The sequence below is a fragment of the Gossypium arboreum genome, chromosome 13 (assembly GCF_025698485.1).
Source record: "Gossypium arboreum isolate Shixiya-1 chromosome 13, ASM2569848v2, whole genome shotgun sequence".
In the NCBI taxonomy this organism is placed as follows: domain Eukaryota; kingdom Viridiplantae; phylum Streptophyta; class Magnoliopsida; order Malvales; family Malvaceae; genus Gossypium; species Gossypium arboreum.
In genome coordinates this window covers 128458428-128479330 of record NC_069082.1, presented here as the reverse complement: position 1 = coordinate 128479330, position 20903 = coordinate 128458428, and the positions used below count along the sequence as shown (strand labels likewise).

Here is a 20903-nt window from a genome sequence, read left to right as displayed (position 1 = left end):
ATGTAGATTGAATATTATTCGCAGCGTTGTTGTTGTAGCAACTTGGAACTAGTGAATTCGAGTGACATTAAACATGCAATCTCTTTCAATTTAAAGATTTTATTCGGGATTCATAGTTACCCTTCTAATAATATTATCTTTTAAGATTTAAATTTACATTTTTTCTTAAAAAGTGAAATATACCTTATTTTTACACTAATATCCAAATTCTTGTTAGGCCATTTTTGGTTTTTTGTGTAACAAACTTTAAGATGATTTTGCATGTTTGAACCAGATTGATGGTAAATTGGTTAAGTTATCAATTCATCTAATTTAACCATTTTACGCATTAATCAGTTTAATTTTTTTTCTAAATCAATACTACTATTGATTTCTGATCCAATCAAAGAGGTATATTTCACTTTTATTCGAGATTCATAATTACTCATCCGATAATATTATCTTTAAAATTTAAATTTATATTCTCCCTTAAAAGTTTAATATACCTGATCACTGCATTAATATCTAATACTTTGTTTTTTGGTATTTTATGTAACAGATGATTTCGCATCCTTGAATTGAATTGGATTGATGGTAAACGGGTTAAGTTATCAATTCATCTAGTTCAATCGTTTTACAGATCAATCTTTAACTTTTTTCAAAATCAATATCATTATCGATTTATGATCTAATCATCGACGCGAGTTGAGTTTGATTTTAAAAACAGTGCCTTAAAGACCGTGTAATGATAAATTCATCATCATCTAAAACTAAAATCAATTCAATATACACGATAAAATTTAAACCTAAAAAACTAAAATAATAATGAAACAGTATTTTCAGAATCGGATCGGATCATTAAAAAATTTAATTTAATTTATTTATTTAAATAAAAGTGATTGAAAGAGCCACATACGACATTTATTGCGCGACTTAATGTTCAAACCGATATTTGCCTAAATTATTAAAGAAAACTAGCAGCCAAGCCATATACCTTAAAAACTAAAAAACGAGCGTGAAAGACGTCACTTTTGGATTAAAGCTAGCAAAAGGAGGGAACAGCCCCAAGAACTTCAAAGAGAAAAAGCATATTCATTTTATCAAACTTGAACGCAGATTAAAAAGGTTCACGACCTTCAAAAGTACTGTATAATTACAAGCTTGCCATCATTATTTACAGAGACTAAACGCCGAAAACGGTCAAACAACGAACGAAACGAAGAGAGGAGTGAAGCGGAAATTCAGTTACCGGTTCAGTAACGGATCGGAGATCCGAATAGAAAGAAGATCAGGTCCGAGCCAAAACCCTCACGGTCCAGCTCCGGCTTTGGCGCGATACAGCTTGCCGAAAACGTGAAGAGCCGTGACGAAACCTATGAAGCAAAGGCTCATGACGAGGACGACGGTAGGTGAGATCTTCAATCCGGGAGCATCGTCGGTGTAGAATCGAAGCATGTTGCCCCCGGAACCGGAACCGACGGATCCAGAGGCGGTAGCCGATGAAGAACCTCCGACAATCCTCCGGCGGCGCATACCGGCTGCTGCGGCCGCGGAACCGCGAGGAGCCATAACGCCCGGCCGGGACGTGGAGGAGGAAGTGGAGGATTGCGACTGCGATGAACCTCTTGGCATGGTTTGGTGTACTTTGGTTGAAGGAAATGATTTTTTTTTTCTTTTTTTGCCCTTTTTCTCCTTTTATTATTTTTTTCTCTTAGATAGAAGATAAAAGGCGAGAAAATGGGAGGGTAAAAGGGTAATAAACTTAATGATCAGGGTTATTTATAGGTTGCTCGAGAAGGTTCGAGCATTGATATGATTAGGTTAAATATAGATAATTTATTCTATATTTTAATTTGTATTTTAATATTAATACTAGAAATTAATAATAAATAAGAAATGTATAATTTAAAATTAATTAATAATAACGTATTAAATATATAATTTATTAAAATAAAATAAATAAATTATGTTAATAATATTAAATGTATTACGATTGTTTATTGTGCTATTGTTATTTTTAATATTGAGTTAATTTGTGACATTGATTTAATTAATAATAATATTAATATATGGTAATAAAATATGAAAAATGAAATTAAAATGTAAATATTATATTAAAATAAAATTTTAGTTTGAAGGTAAAGTTAAATGATGTATATATATTTAATTTGTGTTAATATATAAAAATACATTTATATACCTTAGAATTCGTAAAAAGATATTTCTTTGTCTCTCTCAACGTCGTTATTGATTAAATTGATCTCTAAGAAAAATATAACAATTAAGTCTATTTTCTTACTTACACCTTTTTTTTTGTCTTATTTGATAAGTCTATTTTAATCCTGAACTTTGAATTCATCAAGTTTGATATCATGATACTCTTAATTTTTTTTAATTTTGAAGCAATGATGTGCCATAATTGCAGAGTATCATATTGTTAAACTTTTACATTTGTCAAATCCACGTATCATAATAAATCTATTCATTAAGTTCAAATGCTAAAATGGATTAAAAAAGTTGTGATCTAATTGCCAAGGTAATAGGCTAAAAGTTATATTAACCCATTAGATGAATTACATCTAAAGTCACTAAATTATTAATAAATTTATGTTTTAGTCACTTAACTTCAAAAAATTACAAAATGATCATTGAACTATTTAAAAGTTTTGATTGAAGTCATAGGACTGTTAAAATCTCTGTTGTATGTAGGGGTGTGCAAAATTTGGGTAAAACCGAAAAAATTCGGTTAATCGACTGAATTCAGTTAATCGGTCGGTTAACCGAATTAATTCGATTGGGGGTCGGTTAATTTTTTTTTGAGTTTTCAGTTAACGGTTAATTCGGTTCGAAACCGGTCGGTTAACCGAAAAAAATTAATAAAAAATTATAATATCTAAATAGCCCACTATTCACTCAAACCCATTCCAACATAAACCCAAATATCCAATCTAATATATATTAACCCAAGTACCTAACTCAACTCAATTACCCAACCCAATCATAAAAATTACAAATAATTTAATAAATAAAAATAAAAATCTAAAACTAAAATAAAAATAAAAACATATAATTTTATACAAATAATTCGTTAATTTGGTTAATTCAATTAATTCGTTAATTCGGTTAATTTTATACTTATTTTAACCAAAAATTAAAAAATATATAAATTTCGGCTCGGTTAATTTTTTTTAAAAAATTTCGGTTTGGTTAACGGTTAAAAATTTTGAAAGGTCGGTTAATTCGGTTAATGTTATTTCGGGTCGGTTAACCGATTGAACACCCTTAGTTGTATGGCCTTTTCAATTTATATAACTTACACCGATCAAAAGCTCACATTCCCTTTCTTTTTTACAATTCAGTTTTTTTCATGAGACACATTTGAATGTCACGAATTTATAAACCAAAGTCTAAATAACTTTCTTTTCAAACTTTCGGCACTAACAGTTAGATTGAATTAAATATTAGATATGTTATTTTACTTATTAATAGGTACTAATTCACTATACTGATCGTCAAATTGTCGTTTGGATCTTACTAATCAGATTTAAGAAAAAATCCTAATAATTCAATGACTTAAATAAACTTTTTTTCATAATTTAGTTCAGTGATTCAAATAAAATTTCAAAATAATTTAGTGAACATTTTGTAACTTTTTAAAATTAAATGATCAAAATGTAAATTTATTAATAATTTCATGACCTTAGTTGCATTTTACCCTAACCCTTTTTTGAAACCAATGTGTCTGTTCAGTCTGTGCTTATGTTCCTAAAACAAGCTAGAGAATAGAGCGGGGTGCCATAAACCCAGAATAAAAAACAAATCTCTTTCAAAATCCCCTAAATTCGCGGTTAAAACATGCAAGCTGCCGCCGGCCAAGACAGGGGTTCGCCGCCGTTGAAGCCCTCTAAGTTCTCTGTCTACCAAAACCCCACGTTATCCGCCGCTTTAACGGCGACAAGTTTAAAGCCCTCTAAATCAACTTTTCTTTGTATCATTTCTCTCTTCTCTGCATCTGCATTTGCTCTCCTCTCCACGATTTACAGGTTCTTTACTTTACCCTTTTTTGGTTTTTTTTTTCTTTTGTTTCATTAAACGCAGTAGTTTCAAGTCTTTTCCTGCTATACATACATACATTTTATACATATGGCGGTTGTTTTAGGGTTCAAGGAGGGTTTAAGCAAAAAGGGTTTTTCTCTTCTCTCTAGTGATGGATATGCATTTTTGTTTCTGAAGAAAAATGCATTAAACGACCCTTTTTGTTTCAATGAATACTTAAAAGAAAGCCGAGGTTTGTAAGGGAATCATCAATGGAAAGGTAGTTCGATGATATGTTGTGGACTGTTGCGGGCCAATATGCATCATTTAGTAAGAGATAAGTAGAGATAGGATTAGGGTTAGGTAATTAGTAGGATTTAGGGGTGTAATCGAAGTCAGAGTTTGAGCTCAAGCAGTAAGGAATATTAGTTCGGTTCAAAAATTGAACCTCGAAAACTTGTGTCTAACTCGTTCTGTTTTCACCTTTTAAGGTTGAGTTCGATTCGAGATAAAAATCAAACAACTTGAACTTGCTTGAATACGATCAATTAAGCTCTTTACTTAGTAAATATGAGTTTGATTCTCATGTTTCACTTCAACCTTGGATTTTTTAGGCTCAAAGTATGTATTGATATGATAAATTTAAAAAGGCTATTACATTGGCAAGCTACTTGAATCGAACATAAGGATACTCAAGTTCGGCTTGGTCAACTGCTTGAGCTCGACTCAATAATCTTCTAGCCAAATTTGAGTTTTTCTTCCTTTACTCTGCTTTCAAATGGAGAAAACTAACCTTTTAAATGCTACCGACTTTTGTCTATCTTTCTTGTCTATACTTTTCTTTCGATTTGAATGTGTTTTCATTTCACTAACACAATCATTTTATCTCACATTGATGTAGTGGAAATGGGTTCGCAGATAAATTTAAGTTCGGAAATTTGTCTAACGAAGTGGCTTGTAAGTCATCATTTGCAGATTGAATTCCTTTGATTCTTGAATTTAAGTGCTCTATTTCCTGTGATTGAAATATGTGTTATTGGTGCTTCAGATATATTTGCCAAGGCAGTACAAGTTGCATCAGCTGTAGTTTTTGTTGGAACGGTTTTTGCTTTATTCAAAGCTATCTCTTGGCATCGAAGCAAGAGCACCAGTAGTTGTTTGTCACTTGTATCTCCTTCTAAAGGAACTAAAAATCAACCTAACCTAACAAAACGTCAGCTGGGGCTTTTAGGAGTAAAATCGAAGGTTGAGCAAGTTGCACCGGATTCTTCTAAGAAACCTCCCAAGTCCAAACCCCTGGCAGCATCATCTTCTTCGGATGTTCTTGTACCACTTCATCCATCAATTAGTGGCTCAGATCGTAAGTCTCTAGCTAGCTCTAATAAATCAAATACTAGTGGTGGAAATAAGATGAGCCCTTTTGCTACACCATCCAGATCTCAGGGCTCCCCTTCTTCATTATATCTTGTTCCGGCATCCACTTCGTCATTATCTTCTCGTCAAACTTCACCGGGACAAGAGCCTCTAGTGAAAACCCCATGGTCCACTAAGCGGTCCTCCTATGCCAAAGAAATTACAACAGAAGAGCAACTTGAACAGTTTCTTGCTGAAGTAGATGAGAAGATCACCGAATCAGCAGGAAAACTAGCTACCCCACCTCCAACCATCAGTGGATTTGGAATAGCTAGTCCGAATACTGTTGCAAGTTCAGCTAATACATCTGGAACTACAAGAAGTACACCACTGAGGCCTGTGAGAATGTCTCCCGGTTCCCAAAAATTTACCACTCCTCCAAAGAAAGGAGAAGGCGAGCTTCCACCTCCGATGTCAATGGAAGAGTATGTTGAAGCTTTTGAGCATTTGGGAATCTATCCTCAAATCGAGCACTGGCGTGATCGACTCAGACAATGGTTTTCTTCGGTTCTACTAAACCCTCTACTGAACAAAATTGAAACCAGTCACGTTCAGGTTTTTCATTCGCTCATCTATGCAATCATTTTAGTTTCACCATATAATCTCGTCATGTTATGTTATGTACTGTCTGTTTTAGATTTATGATGTTTTTAATAATTTTGAGAGGAATCCCAGGAAATATTTAATTACGAGATTCACAAATCCTCTGCTTATAGGTAATGAAAGCGGCTGCTAAACTCAATATCTCTGTAACCATTAATCAAGTAGGAAATGATCCATCAACCAATGGAAATCCCGCTGTTTTGTCTCCGCCTGATAGGTCGAAAGAATGGCAACCATCATTCACTCTTGAGGAAGAAGGGCTACTCCATCAATTACGTGCAACTCTTGTTCAAACTCTTGAGGCATCCACGCGTAAGTTATCTCAATGCTGTCTTTCATTTTTTTTTATTTTTTACATTTGTTGAGTTTTATCGATCTTAGCTAATGGTACTTTTTTTTATAAAATGCAGCTAAGCCTATAGCCAATCAACTACAATTCCCTCAACAAAATCCTTTTATCCCCGTTATGCAGGAGTGTATTGATGCTATTACCGAACACCAAAAGCTTCATTCATTGATGAAAGGTGAGTGGATGAAGGGGCTGCTGCCACAAAATAGTGTGAGAGCTGATTATACAGTACGAAGAATTCGAGGTATTCTCAACAGTCCCTTTAATGTTCAGTTTCTGTTCTGCATTGGTAGACTTTTCAGTGTACCTAAATTACGGAATTACTATTTGTTTGCACAGAACTTGCTGAAGGAACCTGTTTGAAGAATTACGAATATCAAGGAAATGGGGATGTTTACGATAAAAAGAACAAGAAATGGACTCACGAACTACCAACTGATTCTCACTTACTCTTGTACCTGTTTTGCGCATTTCTAGAGCATCCAAAATGGATGTTACACGTTGAACCGACTTCGTATGCTGGAGCTCAATCTAGTAAGAACCCCTTGTTCTTCGGAACCTTGCCGAGAGACAGGATTCCAGAGAAGTACATTGCTATTGTATCTGGTGTTCCTTCGACTCTTCATCCAGGAGCTTGCATACTGGCAATAGGGAAACAGAGTCTCCCCATTTTCGCCTTATACTGGGACAAGAAATTGCAGTTCTCTCTTCAGGTGAAGCTCTATTTTAATTACTTTTTCATAGGTAGTAAATAGCATGAAATAATTATTAATAACTACTAAAGAAATTCCATGTCAGCATCTGAAGATGATATAAGGGTGAATAATTGCAGTTCTCGTTAATCTCGTTGCAAATGTAGTATTGTCATGGTTGGATGGTTAAGATTCATTTGGACATCTTTGGTTGATGGGAAAGATGTAAACACATACGAGTTAGATGCTATATTACTTGGATTCAGTAATGTGTTGGATAGTGGCTGAGTCTGACATGAATTTTAGTCCCGCGGTAGTTCATCAAATAATTTGATGGCGTGTATATGTTTTTCAGGGGAGAACAGCGCTGTGGGATTCAATATTGTTATTGTGCCACAGAATAAAAGATGGATATGGAGGCATAGTTCGAGGAATGCATATTGGCTCGTCAGCGTTGAATTTGCTCTCAGTTCTTCAACCTGAAAATGAAGACTAAGACTTTGTTAGCTTTTTTCACATTACTGTTGCAGTTTCATGTTCTTCCTTCTTGCTAAACTTGAACGTCATCTTTTATGTTTTAGGATAAAATATTTTATCTGATATCTGATCACATAATTTCTATTATTTTACGTTATATTACCAAACAAGCCGAAGGTGAAAGATAAAATTATACAACAATCATTCGATTATTTTTTCAAGTTTTAATTTAAAAATATATATATGAAGTTTTCAAGACATTTTATAACAACTTTTTAAAAGAACTAATTTTCGCAATTTTTTACAACAAATGGATATCAATATGATATAATAATAACAATAATGTTTCAAAATTTTATAAAAATTCTAAAACATTATTCTTTTCGAAGAAATATGAATACTAGAAACCAAAATTGCAAGGGGTAAACTCACTCAGCTGACTAACATAAAAGTTAAAAAAAAAAAAAAAACCCAAAAATTCAAAATAATTAGATGACAAAAAAAAGGCAATTAAATAGTTAAATCACCATTTTACAACTTTTAATAAAAAAAGTTTACTAGCGGTTGAGTCTTTCATAATTGAGTGTACTGCTGTAATTTACTCAATTGCAAAACATTATGACCTAAACTGTTGTACAAATAATGATATCATTTATGTAAACAAAATATATACGATATTGATCAATATTATACATGTCAACAGCTTGACCCATAACAATAAAATCATAACGGATCCTAAGTGTCATGCACCATAACAAAGCTACACATTCATCTATTAAAAATATAGCAGCAATGCCAACGGAAAATTTTCAGCCAAAAGTAATACAATTAAAATAATATAAAAAGGGGGTTTCTCTATGAAGAATTTACAAATCTATTTGATCCCAACTGTCTTTTAGACCAAAAAATAGGCAAAATGGGTGGAATCTTTTTGTGCTCACTTCACCCCCCACAACTGCATGCATATCCATTTACCCAAAATTCCAATTTAACTGTACATTTTTACTCAAAAACGACCTCCCTCTGTGCTTTTTAACTCTAGGGTAAAAACTGCTTGTTTTATGCTACCACGCCTAGAATAAACTAGTATTAGAATATGAGATTTCAACACTTACAGGTATTGAAGCCCTCCTGTTCCGGCCTCACTTCGGAAAAGTCATCAACACAGCAACGTTGAAGCTGCCCCCTTCTTTTTAATTTGGCAGCACTTCCATTCTGAAAATTTTAATTTCGTGTTTTAACTGAAACGCAAATCCAGTTCTTCATGAGTGATCACCAAATTTATCCACAAGTTGCCGAACACAATTACTCGGTGTCTGAGTCGATGGAGAGATATAATCTTGGTCGAACTGACCGTTTTTGCCGAGGAAATGAGAAAGGGCTCTCTGTTCTTTGCCTACTTGATTTCCCATTTCTACTGTCATTCATACCAAGCAACAGAGAAGCTGCAGAAGGAAGTAACAATCAATGCTAGAAACTTCAGAACAGTGATGGAGCTAGGAAAAATTCTAATGCAGTGAATTACTAATCTCAAACTTGTGTGCCAGATACAAGTATATACATTTTTTTCGAAATTTTTAATATAGCGCTTTTTCCAAAAGAGCAAGGGAACTAACCAGTGTCCATAGCACGCTCTTTGGAAGGTATTGGCTGCCTTGAATTCAATCCATTCACAGTTGTTGAGTCCCCATGGCCGCCACTTGCACCACCTCCAAGCCTAAGTGAGATCCAATCATCGGTACGGATGCCGTTCGATACGTCAGCTTGATCTCTCAAACCAGACTCTGCTGATGCACCTGAAGGATGCGTTGGAAGAAATATCTGAAGTGAGGGATCCTCTCCACCAAAGAGGGTAGTGTCAACCAAGCTGTCATTTAGATTTGTATCAACCTGACCGATGGAACAAGTAGGGACTAGAGTTGTAGATCCCAATGTTGTCTCAGGAGCCAATGGATAACCATTAATTGTCGAAGGGCAATTGAGAGAACTTCGCTGCAGATCAACTAAGGTATCTGCAACATCCGGATCTGTATTAAATAGTTGAAACCCAGAACCATCTTGAGATCCCGAAGGTAATGACCACAGAGGCATGTCGAATTCATCATTGGGAGTAAAAAGACCCAAATTAGCAGCAGGCCCAAGAGGTGGTTCTTCTGAGTATGGGTGAGAAATTCCAGGAGGTGCAACCGGAAAACCAAGTCCCCCACCATCATTTTGGTTGTGATTATCCTTATACATAGTTGGAGGAGATATCAATATTTCATTCTCTTCATCTGAATCACTAAGAACAATAACTTCTGCATTTCCTGCTGTTGCAGATTGGTTTTGGTCAGTAAATTCATATGCTGAATCTATGTTCAGAGGCACAGAATCAAGTTCAATCCCGTTGCTTGTAAAGTCATAAGTTCCACCAGCATCCTGATTTACGCTGGCATCTTCACCATCCTTACCACTTCCGGTAGCGCTGCTGCTCATTGGTAAAAATTTTTGCTCAAGACGTAGCCTGTCTTGTAATCTACTAGCAGATGAGTTGTTCAAGCCTTCAGGTTTGCTAAACTGCCAGTACCCATTTTGATTCTTCTTTATTCCGAGTTTCAAACCTGTCTGTCCTTCAGAAGTACCTTCAAGTTTGATCTGCTTCGAAATTTCAGCTGTTGGCTTATCCTCCACACTGCCTGATTCACATAGGGTACTGTCAGGAGAGTGCCATAGTGCAAGATCACCAAGCTCTCTGCGTTCGTTTTCACTTTTAGCCTTTGCACGCCAAGAACCATCAGGCTTGACCTCAATCTCAGTAATGTCTTCGCCACAATTGCTCATCTGTATGATAGCTGATCATCAATATCACAAATTGACAAAATGAAGATAAATAAAGAACAGGGTACTGACCTTGGATGTGATGCGATTAAAATAAGGATCAATTATAATGTGTTCCAGCGAGTAGTTCTTCAAGCAAATTGGGCACTGCCACTGCATTCATGCTAATGCTTGTCAAAAAGCCTGAAAGAATTACAAAAAATAACAAACACTGTAATATTGTAGCTTGCCTTCCTAGAGCGTTGGTTAAGCTCCACAAAAACTTCAAGATCGAAACAACCCATGTGAGCGCAAGGCTTAAACCTTCCAGCGACCTTCATTCTTGAGCCGCTCATCTGTCAAGGATATGCAAATAAAAATGAATATCACAAAGCAACGGTAAAAGGAGAGCACAGTGAAGAAATAGTCCATTCAAATTGGTTGGCGCTGAATATCTATTCAGGTACATGAACTAACACAGTAGTTAACCATTTTTTTGTTAATTTTATTATTTACAAGTGATGAGATTTGAACTTCTAATTAATCATATGTAAAGACATACAAATTCTTATCAACTAATAATTTGTATTGAGTATTAAATATAAGACATGTTTAATTCTAAATTATTTTCAACTGAACACTTCGGTTCAACTGGTTGAACCAGGGGTGTCACAATTTCACCTCGAGTCCGGTTTTTATTCATTAATGACAGGTACATGAATTAACACAGTAGTTAACCATTTTTTTGTTAATTTTATTATTTACAAGTGATTGAGATTTGAACTTCTAATTAATCATATGTAAAGACATAAAAATTCTTATCAACTAATAATTTGTATTGAATATTAAATATAAGACATGTTTAATTCTAAATTATTTTTAACTGAACACTTCGGTTCAACTGGTTGAACCAGGGGTGTCACAATTTCACCTCCAGTCCGGTTTTTATTCATTAATGACCATGCACAAGTGCCTCAATGTAGCATCAGGTAATTTTTACATTAAGTACACCTTAATAACCATGCATAATAGCCTCTACCAATATTAATACAACCATGTACACATGAAGAAGTTAGATTCCTCCACTATTAACATTTTACAGTAACTAAGCTGACACATACGTGATGCTACAAGAATTTGATCCACGAATTTTGCAGGGCACATAGCCATCTATTCTAGAGATGCTTCACAAACTACAGTAATTAAATACTTGAAAAATGAAGCCTAATCAATTGCATGTAATATTTTTAGAACAAAAATCGTGCACATCAGCAGAAATATAGGCAATAGATTGCTAGCATATTCTAAAACTGTATAACTCACAGGGCAGCGTAGGTTGACTCCAAAAAAATCTGCAACAACTTCTAGGTCACTGTCACTATCACCATTGTCAGTTGCAGTTCCACCACCAACACAACGACGAACGCGACAAAGAGCATCTTCCAAACGTTCACCATCATTCTCCTTGGGAATCGTGTTTAGTATCTAGGACAGGCATAGTAGAAATAGGCAAGTTAGTTTGAGCTGCATACCCATGCAGGGTTTGTAGTTTAATCTATAGTACTAAGCCATATGATAATATGTGACTGAAGAAAAACAAAATGCCTAATATTTCCATTAGTAGGAGAAAATCCATTATCTCAAGCAAAAACTAGATATTTTTGGTTCCGAAACTAAAAAACAAACCAAAATCATAAAAGCATGTAAACCTCATTACCAGCCCAAAACATTTAAATAAATTCAGGCAGAAATCTCATTACTTCTTAAATTCTCAATTATTCTATTGAAAGGGGCCCATATTATGCAAACCAACAGGCAACAGTATGCACAATAAACGATCCATAAAGGAACCAAAAAAAAAACTCAGTTGACCATGTTAATAAAATGAAAATGGAGCCCTTTGCATAACAAAGATTAGAAAGCCCCAAATCTGATCTCACAATTTCCTTCTCTTCATTTCTAGTTTTTTCCTCTACAGTAATCTCTCCAATTTTTCCAGCTCTTCAAGTTAATTATTAAAATTACAGCCATGATAAAGCACTATTCTCTCTTTGTTCTTCATTCTTTTCCTCTAATTACCTTCATTGATGATACGCTCTTGTTCATCAGGTAGTATTAAGATTTTTAAAGTAATTGAAGAAGGCAAAAGGGGAAAAAAAAAGTGGCAAAAAAGCTTTCCTCAGGAAACCAATTAAATTAATTTAGTGGCATTCTCCCCAGTCTAATTTATTGGATCCCATACCCATTTCAATGTCATACTGACACAGGCACCTCAACTATGACATTGCAATAATTAATAGGCAGTCAAATGTCTTATCTGTAGTCATTTTTGCAGAAAATATGAAACATAAATCCGATGCAGTCAAATGAAAATAACATGGTCAACTACTATAGGACTAAATATATTTGCATTCTGTTCTGCTTTGTGAGCAAACCAATCTAGACTGCCTAAAGTAATCAAAGAATTAGCAGGCATTGGAAAAAAACATCATATGCTGAGCTTTTTATTTTGCAAAAAGGAACATATATAATTTTTTACTACAGAAATTCCCAGAAAGCAAAGCAATCAATCTTGCAATTCCAGTGTATGAACAATCCATATAGGGTTGAAGTTCTGAACATACCTGTTGAACAGTTCGTCGTTTAACTATTCTAACTCCAAAACAGAACACGCGAGCATCGCATCCAGTCAAAGTTATCTTATTAATTCCATCTTTAATACATGGAGATATCTGGCCACAAAATACACAATAAACAAGTGTTCAGACAATGGAAGTTTCTTAGGTAGCTAACAAGAAGTAACAGGCTTTAACAAGCACATGCAATAACCTGCCGGCAGGCTTCCCCATCCATTCCAAACACATGCAGGAACATGTAAAGGGTAAATTCTAAGGAGCATACGATTATAGGACAGAACTTACAATAGGACCATCATCACGACCGTTAGCCCCGAGCAATTGAGAGCCAGGTCTATTAATAGCACGAACAGGAACACCTGTTTAAAAAACTGTCAGTTACTGATCAAAGTTGAAATAGAGAAGTGCATAAAAATTATATTGATTTCGAGCTGGAGAACGAAGTTGCAATTAGGAAAAATCCAAGGCACAAAAAACTAAACATGCTTCTTTCTTTTATTTTATTTTCCCTTTTAGCTAGATCGAAGTATGCTCCTCAACAAACAGTAGAAAAATAATTAAGCCGTAAAAGGAGCAATAAACTGCTAAGTAGTCAAAGAAAACCTTTAATACTCGTACCATTGACCTGTAAATCTGCATATTGAGGCCACTGCATCCTGAATGGAACTTTGTCATTCAGAAGCAAGCACCATGCCTATTTGACAAGATGAAAAACAAAAATATCATGATAAATAACAAAAAGCAATATACCAAACTGCACACTTTTTTTTTGGCACTAGTCAACCTGGACATCATACTCTTGTTTGGACAACAACTCCTTGTCTGCTCTAGTGATTTGGAACGTTTTCTCCACGCTTTGCATTGGATTTGTACTGCACAATGCAGGATATGAATCACTAAACAAACTACTATAAGTGAGGTCACAAAGCATTAGAGATTACAGTATAATGATATTCACACCAAAACAACCTGGAAATTGTTTTTCTGTTCTTTTTTGGGGAGGGGGAAGAGCTCTAATATTTCTCATATGATAAACTTACCCATCAGTAGGGATATTTGCAATCGCCAACTTCACTGGATAAAAAGGGTTTGCAATAGTAAGCCAAAAACTGCACATACAGAACCACATCAAGATTTAAAAGGATGTAACATAAAATCAAGGTATAACAGATTGAACAGTATTTCCTAACTCACTAATGTTAAGCCTAGAAAGGATATTCTTGATGCATCCAGATGGATACTAGATACATACAAGTGTATACCAATTAAATGCTTCATGAAGTGTTCACAGTAGAAAACAAATATAAGGTGCAGCAAGCACTAACTGCTTGACAAATAGCATCTTTCTTCAATATTAAGGATGATTCAGTATTAACTTTTTGAACATCAATATAGGCATAGAATTATAGCTACAAATAACAGTATTTTGCAAATTGTCTGAGGTGCTTTTGTTGTCCACCACTAAGGCACAATGTGCAGGCACACCTAAGCGCACCCCTATACAACACTGATTTTATGTGCACTACCAAAAACTAGTTCTTACATTTCCTCACACTTATCTCTTTTTCCCCTTTCTCCTCCCTAGGTTGCGGAAGGTACAAAAGTAAGATAATATTTACAAATCTTGCAGCCTAATAACAAACTTCATCCAACCAAACTAATATACAAACGTCTGTTATGTTAACATTTATAAAGATAGAACACATTCAGTTAGATCTGAACTACAAAATAAAATTGGCATATTTCTATATTATGATGTTGAACTTCAGCCAATAACCAAACTGTAACCAGTAAGAAGATTAATCATCAATTATGAAGTGATCACACAATTTGGAAGCACACGGATGCAAACACAGACACACATAAACAGAGGAGAGACATACGGATCAGCTCGCTTCAGTCGACAAAGCTCACAATAAAAGAAATCAGGAACTGCTGGATTTCCCTCCATAGGCTTCTCTGGAATTATAACACAACCAAAGTGTTGCCCTACTTGGCATCTTGGATCCTCACACTGCATCGAGCAATGAGAGAAAGCAAAAAAATCAATAACTCAATTTAAGATGCAAGAAGCACAATTTTGTAGAGGAAAATAAGAAAACAATGTCCTCAGAATTCATGAATCCATTCTCAAAATGGAGAAAGGCATATGATACAAATTGAAATTATGAATAGAAACAATAAAACGTAGACAATAAAAGTAAAAAAAACAGCAGAAGCAAGCTATATCATGCATCAGGGCGAGATTCGTATGAAAGTAGACAAAAGAAAACTGAATTAGAATATACCTATTGCAGAAAAAGGCCACTGGGAAAGGCACCTACTTCAATTTTGAGCTAAATGTCAACCTATGGGAGATGAACGGTTCCATCGTAAATTAAAAGGGCAAGAAGAAAATCCAGGAGGAAGTCTAGAGTGCACAAGTCTATACACTTGTTCAAAATTGGCCTTTGCTATCAAATCCAACAAAATCAGTCAAACTAGTCATTAGATTCATTAAGACCACAGCCTCAAGAGTTTTAGAAAAACTACCAACTTCATGTATAGAGATTTGAAGACTTAGCTTGCATGTGCAAGTCAAGGTGCAAAGATTCTAAATCATAAGAAGATACCACCAAAAGGCAGTAAATAGTACAAAAATTGAGCATAATATATTATTTTGTATCAAGCAAACACAAATCCCAATTTGAAAAGCCAGAGAAACAATCTTAAATAGGTGGTCACCCCAAAATGCCAAACATACAATTGTGACATCCATATCATTTGACATAAAATGAGGAAAAGAACATTAAGCTCATTATCATTACCATGATAATGTTGTCAGTCTCCAATGAGTTTCCACAAGGACAACGAACTTTCACATCTGGTTGAAAGGGATCGTCTACTTCTCCTTTAATTTTAACATTATTGCCGTCTGACACACCCTGTCCCTTTGATGCCAATTCCGTAGCACCAGAAACCTGCATCTTCCTGAGGACAAGAAATTCACTTCAGAAAGAGGAAATAAAGATAATTAATACATAAAATAACCTGATATACTAAATCCAGTCAGCCAGCATCATCTTATCTAAACAGTAAGTCGGTCCTTGTTCGCAGAAGGGGGAAAAAAACTAATTCCAAACTAATTTAAATACAAACCTGTATGTATCATCAACAAGTTTTGCTACATCTTCCTTCCCCACAGGAGTCCTTTTTGCCCACATCTTTGTAACTGAAAATCAGAAAGCAAGCCCAACATTATTATAAAAGCAGAACATAGTAGTTTCTGAACAGACTTAAAGAGCCAAATCTGAACTAATTGCAGTCTAATGACACTAAAAATCAGAAAATGTGAAAATTCAACTGAATAGCATACTCGTCTACAACCCTTACCCAAGACACTGCACTCTTAAAAAAAATTACAAAGAGCCATTGGAATGTCAACAAATTATACTGAAATTAGAAGATCAAAAGGTTAAATGCTGCAATATCGGTGACCCTGAGAAACTAGAAGAAAAGTAAAACTAGGCAGAATAACAGGTGCATAATTACTATCCTTGATCGCATCCTGCAACCCCACACCTGACCTACACCCTAAAACTGAAAACAATATACATTTCACATCCAACAGTATGACTATGATTGAGTTGAAGACACAATAATATCAACAGCTAAATACTAGCACTCTGATGACATATGTCACAAGATAGCAAAAGTAGTGCCAGAAAGAAACATTTAAAAGAAAATATAATCCATAAATTACTATGGAGGCTACAAGCTCCCTTTTCAAACAGAAGGAACAGCTAGGAAAAGAATATTTTACCTTGTTCATCAGAAAGAGCACCTAATATCCTCTCAACAAGGTCCTACAAGTGAGATTTACAGAAAGGTCAAACATAATCCTACACCATGAGGTTGCAAATTATATTAAAAATACTGATAACTGACAAAAGAAAAATTATCATAGCCCCCAAAATTTTTAAGGCTCTTGCTAAATCTGCAGCCAGTAAATAGTTTAAAAACTTAGGAGCAACACACCAAACGAGTGAAAATTCACCATTCACCTCAGCACACTCAAAATACCATTTGGTGCAAACAAAAAGAACAAGCATGAAGAGAAAAAGAGAAGTAAAAAATCTACTTAACACCTACCCTTTAAAAATAATAATAATGTGATCTCACCAAAAACTGTTAAAAAGTTAAAATATTTACTAGCTATATGCAGAGAAATGAAAAAAAGTAAAAACAGAGTGAACCATGAACAGAGGGCAATAAGAACAAGATTCAACAGAAGCATTCCAAACAAGAAGATGAACCAAGTAAAATACAGAGCATCATCTAAAGCCTCTGCTAACCTGCTTCTTCCCCTGCTTTGAAAGACCCAACTGAGTGAGAACATCCTTGAGTTCTTTTATTCGGAAGTATGCCAATTTATCCTATAATAGGAAATCATATTGGGATTAGCTCTCCGTAGACAATTTCTTTTTAAAATAAACAAAAAAGGCATCGATGTATTAGCATCAAGCCTAACAAGCATCAAAAACATATAAATATATTTACTCACTTTCAGCTTAAGAATTTAGTCTTATACTCTGACTAACAAAACAATATAATGATAAGTACAAAAATTCCATAATTTAAGTGTTGGTATAAAATAAAGTTAGAGAAGCCGTTGTGCACAGCTGATACGAATTTTCAGCATAAAAAATAACTGGAAGCAACAAAACCATCCTTAATGAGCTTACTCACAAAACTACTTGATTCTCAGAAGCCACTTAAGAACAACAGAAAATCTCCACTACCAAACTAAGTTCAGTATTCTATATCCCCTCTATAATGGATTACCAGATATCCAAACATTAGATTACATTGCAAAAACCTAGTTGATTGAATTTGATAAAGAAATAAACATATAATATCATAAAAATTTCAGTTCTCAAACAATATTCATTAGTTAACTCCTATATAATTACACTGAAAATATGAAAAAAAATGAATCTATATTATACTACGAAAAAAATTGAGAAAAATACCTTGCAACTAGCCACCAAATCCATATTCAGTTTACAATCTGTAACCAAGCAAAAACCAGTAATCAACAACCTAAAAATCTCAAAAAATAACCAATCGATCTAATCAACAATAACCACAACAAAACCACTAAAATTTTTAATTAAATTAAATTAATCAATCAATCATCAAAGAAAAACATAGAATCAAATTAATGGACCTTACGGGTTCTCCGATTATGATTAAAATGAAAGAAAACTAAAAGAAAATTTGTGATGAATCGAAGAGAAAATGGGGAAATAGGGTTCCAACAGTGGAGGTCGCCGACTTTTTTTTCCCTTATTTTTATTGACCAAAGAGACCCAAGCAAAAGGAACCAATTTCTTTGAAAAATTTTACAAAAGTGACCGGACTTATCGCCGATTATCGAATTCTGTTTTTTGAACGGGAACACGTCCGGGTTTAGTTTCGATGCAGTTGCGTGTTCATTTTGTAAGATACGCCCGTGCTTTGTTATTCTTTTATTCGGGCAATTTTGTAGTGCGAAGTGATGGTGGACGTTTTCAGCCGTTGATTTTGCCATGAATTTTTCAAGATTTTTTCATTTTGGATATGAATAAACTACACAAAAAAGTTACTAATTGTAAGTATACTTTTTACATACTTAATTTCAAAAGATTACAAAATAATCATTGCACTATTTAATAAATTTTATTTAAATCGCTGGAATATTAAAATTATTGTTGTATAATTTTATTTAATAAATAATCATTATACTATTTAATAAATTTTATTTAATAAATAATTATTTTACTATTTGCATCACTTGTACCAATTCAAAGTTCTTCTTCCTATTCTCTTCTATAATTTAGGTTTTTTTTTATTAACTAATTTTGAACGTTATGAATTTACAAATCAAAATTCAAATAGTTTTTTTCTCTAATCTTTGACATTAATCATGAGATCGACTTTGACTTTTTATATATGTTCTTTTACTTGTCGATAAGTACTGATTCATTGCATTAGTCATTGAATCATCGCTTAAAACTTACAAGTCAAACTTAAAAAAAAAATCTTAATAACCCAATGTCTTAAATAAAAACATTTGAATAGTTCAGTGACATAACTAAAAACTTGAAATAACTTAGTGACTTAAATGAAGACTTTCAAATAATTTAGTGATAATTTTATAACTTTCTAAAGTTAAGTTTTTCAAAACATAAATTTACTAATAATTAGTGATTTTTGATGTAATTTATATTTTTTTCAATTTACAGATATTTGAGTTTTGAGTCTAAATTAACTTTAGACGTATTCCAAGTCAAATAATATATTTTTATTTAGTAAATTTAATGTAATTTATTTGTTTAACATAAAATATATTAATTGTTTTATAAAAGAAAGCCTCAAATATAAACCACAAAATATGAAAAATAAAGAAAAAGTGTCACTTTTTAAGTATCAGTCAATAATATAACACATCATAATTGTTTAAACTTTAGTATGTAATGTGATACATTTATCAAGACCAAACAAATTATAAATCTAATTAATAAACAAACAAAATCGAATATTAGAATCTATTCTATCACCTCCTGATTAAACTGGAATCTATTCGAATTAGCCACAAAAATGTCATTACAAGCAAAATACAAAATGGACTTCAATTAAGTAGTCCACTGTACATTAGAAGTTAGAATCGTATCGGCAGACATTTGCCTAAGAGTGCAAACACGCTACCATGTAACGGACTTTCTAATTTAGGGAGTGGCATTACAAATATCAACAAGCAAATTAGATATTCCCTTGCCTTAACCTCTTTTCTGTTTTACTTTTATCTTTTAACATTAAAAAATTTTAAACTCTAAATCTTAATTTCACCATTGATTTATTAATCTTTTAAATTTCATCCTTCAAATCCTAAATCTTAAATATTTTTTACCATTATTAATTTATTTATTTATTAAAATCTTATTTCCTTACAATGTCTACATTTAATTAATTTAAAAACAGAAAAAAAGATCACAAAAATTTAGGCAAAAACCCAAAATAATAAAAATTTCCAAATATGATAAAAAAAAGTTATATTCAATAATTTAACATTATTCAAAAATGTGGAAATTTGATAATTGGACGCCAAATTATAAACATTTTAGATGTGTTAAAAATCTGTTATTGCTTAGAGAAAGTATTTTATAGAGTCATAAACAAATACAAATATCATAAAAATAAAAATAAAAAATCTAATAAAATCAGTTTAGTGATTAAAATTTAAATGAATATAACGATTAAAAACAAAATTGTTAGATTTTGTTAATGTTTTTATAAAATTAAATTACATTTGTTTAAAATAAATATATTAGTGAAAATTTTAACAACTTTATGTTGGGATTAATCCATATAAATTATAAAATAGAAATGGTAGAGAATATCGAAAACACAAATATTTATGTGAAAAACTCTTTCAAATAAGATAAAAACCACGAGTAAATGAGGCATCAACTTTTCATTAAATGAGTAAACAAATAATAATATAATATGAAGAAAATAAACTTAAATGTACTAAATATATAAACCCAAACTTCGAAACCAAAGGCCTAACTCTCATAGAGTTTTCTCAAAACGAAAACAAAATTCTCACAGTAATTACTGCTAAAACTCTCATAAAAAATCATCTATGACTATATATTGTCGTTCCCAAAAAAAGCCTTGCAATACTATATATTTAATTACCTCTTAATTGACCTTTTAAAACAGGGATATAAACTCCCTTTGAAGGGCTTAAATAACTAAAATACCTCTAAAGTAATTAGAGTTTACTTAGAAACGATAGCAGAGTTTAATTGAGAGAAGAAACATGGTTTATATGGGAAACATGTTGCCACGTCGCAACGTTCCCATTTGCATCATCTCGATATCGTCTATTGTTGAAAT

At 33.3% G+C, this 20903-nt stretch overlaps 3 protein-coding genes across 15 annotated transcripts; 1 reads left to right on the top strand and 2 right to left on the bottom strand.

Moving 5' to 3' along the window:
- Positions 1–1051: 1051 nt before the first annotated feature.
- Positions 1052–1713, bottom strand: LOC108451843 (protein transport protein Sec61 subunit beta-like). The gene has a single exon (XM_017749532.2). It carries the CDS (start codon positions 1609–1611, stop codon positions 1288–1290), a length of 324 nt encoding a protein of 107 aa, XP_017605021.1. The 5' UTR covers positions 1612–1713; the 3' UTR covers positions 1052–1287.
- Positions 1714–3698: 1985 nt separating this feature from the next.
- On the top strand, positions 3699–7686 carry LOC108453019 (uncharacterized). Its single transcript, XM_017750894.2, has 7 exons — positions 3699–4022; positions 4916–4971; positions 5063–5982; positions 6144–6342; positions 6441–6623; positions 6719–7092; positions 7427–7686. Exons 1-7 carry the CDS (start codon positions 3835–3837, stop codon positions 7565–7567), a joined length of 2061 nt encoding a protein of 686 aa, XP_017606383.1. The 5' UTR covers positions 3699–3834; the 3' UTR covers positions 7568–7686.
- Positions 7298–18502, bottom strand: LOC108453018 (E3 SUMO-protein ligase SIZ1-like). 13 transcript variants are annotated; one of them, XR_008277464.1, is made up of 18 exons: positions 18190–18502; positions 17993–18030; positions 17315–17395; positions 16783–16825; positions 16119–16191; positions 15788–15968; positions 14864–14994; positions 14021–14089; positions 13765–13852; positions 13584–13674; positions 13266–13339; positions 12969–13076; positions 11668–11829; positions 10596–10700; positions 10438–10518; positions 9165–10368; positions 8664–8993; positions 7298–7550 (listed from the first exon to the last, which is right to left on the bottom strand). XR_008277464.1 is itself a non-coding variant. In XM_053024438.1 (17 exons), the coding sequence occupies exons 2-17, from the start codon at positions 18014–18016 to the stop codon at positions 8854–8856; spliced, it is 2655 nt and encodes an 884-aa protein (XP_052880398.1). In that variant the 5' UTR covers positions 18017–18030; positions 18190–18502; the 3' UTR covers positions 8355–8853. The 13 variants fall into 13 exon arrangements, 9 of the variants coding, with proteins under 9 accessions (XP_052880398.1, XP_052880399.1, XP_052880400.1 ...); XR_001866497.2 differs by having other exon boundaries at positions 15788–15950; positions 18190–18501; XR_008277465.1 differs by having other exon boundaries at positions 13599–13674; positions 15788–15950; positions 18190–18500.
- Positions 18503–20903: the final 2401 nt, after the last annotated feature.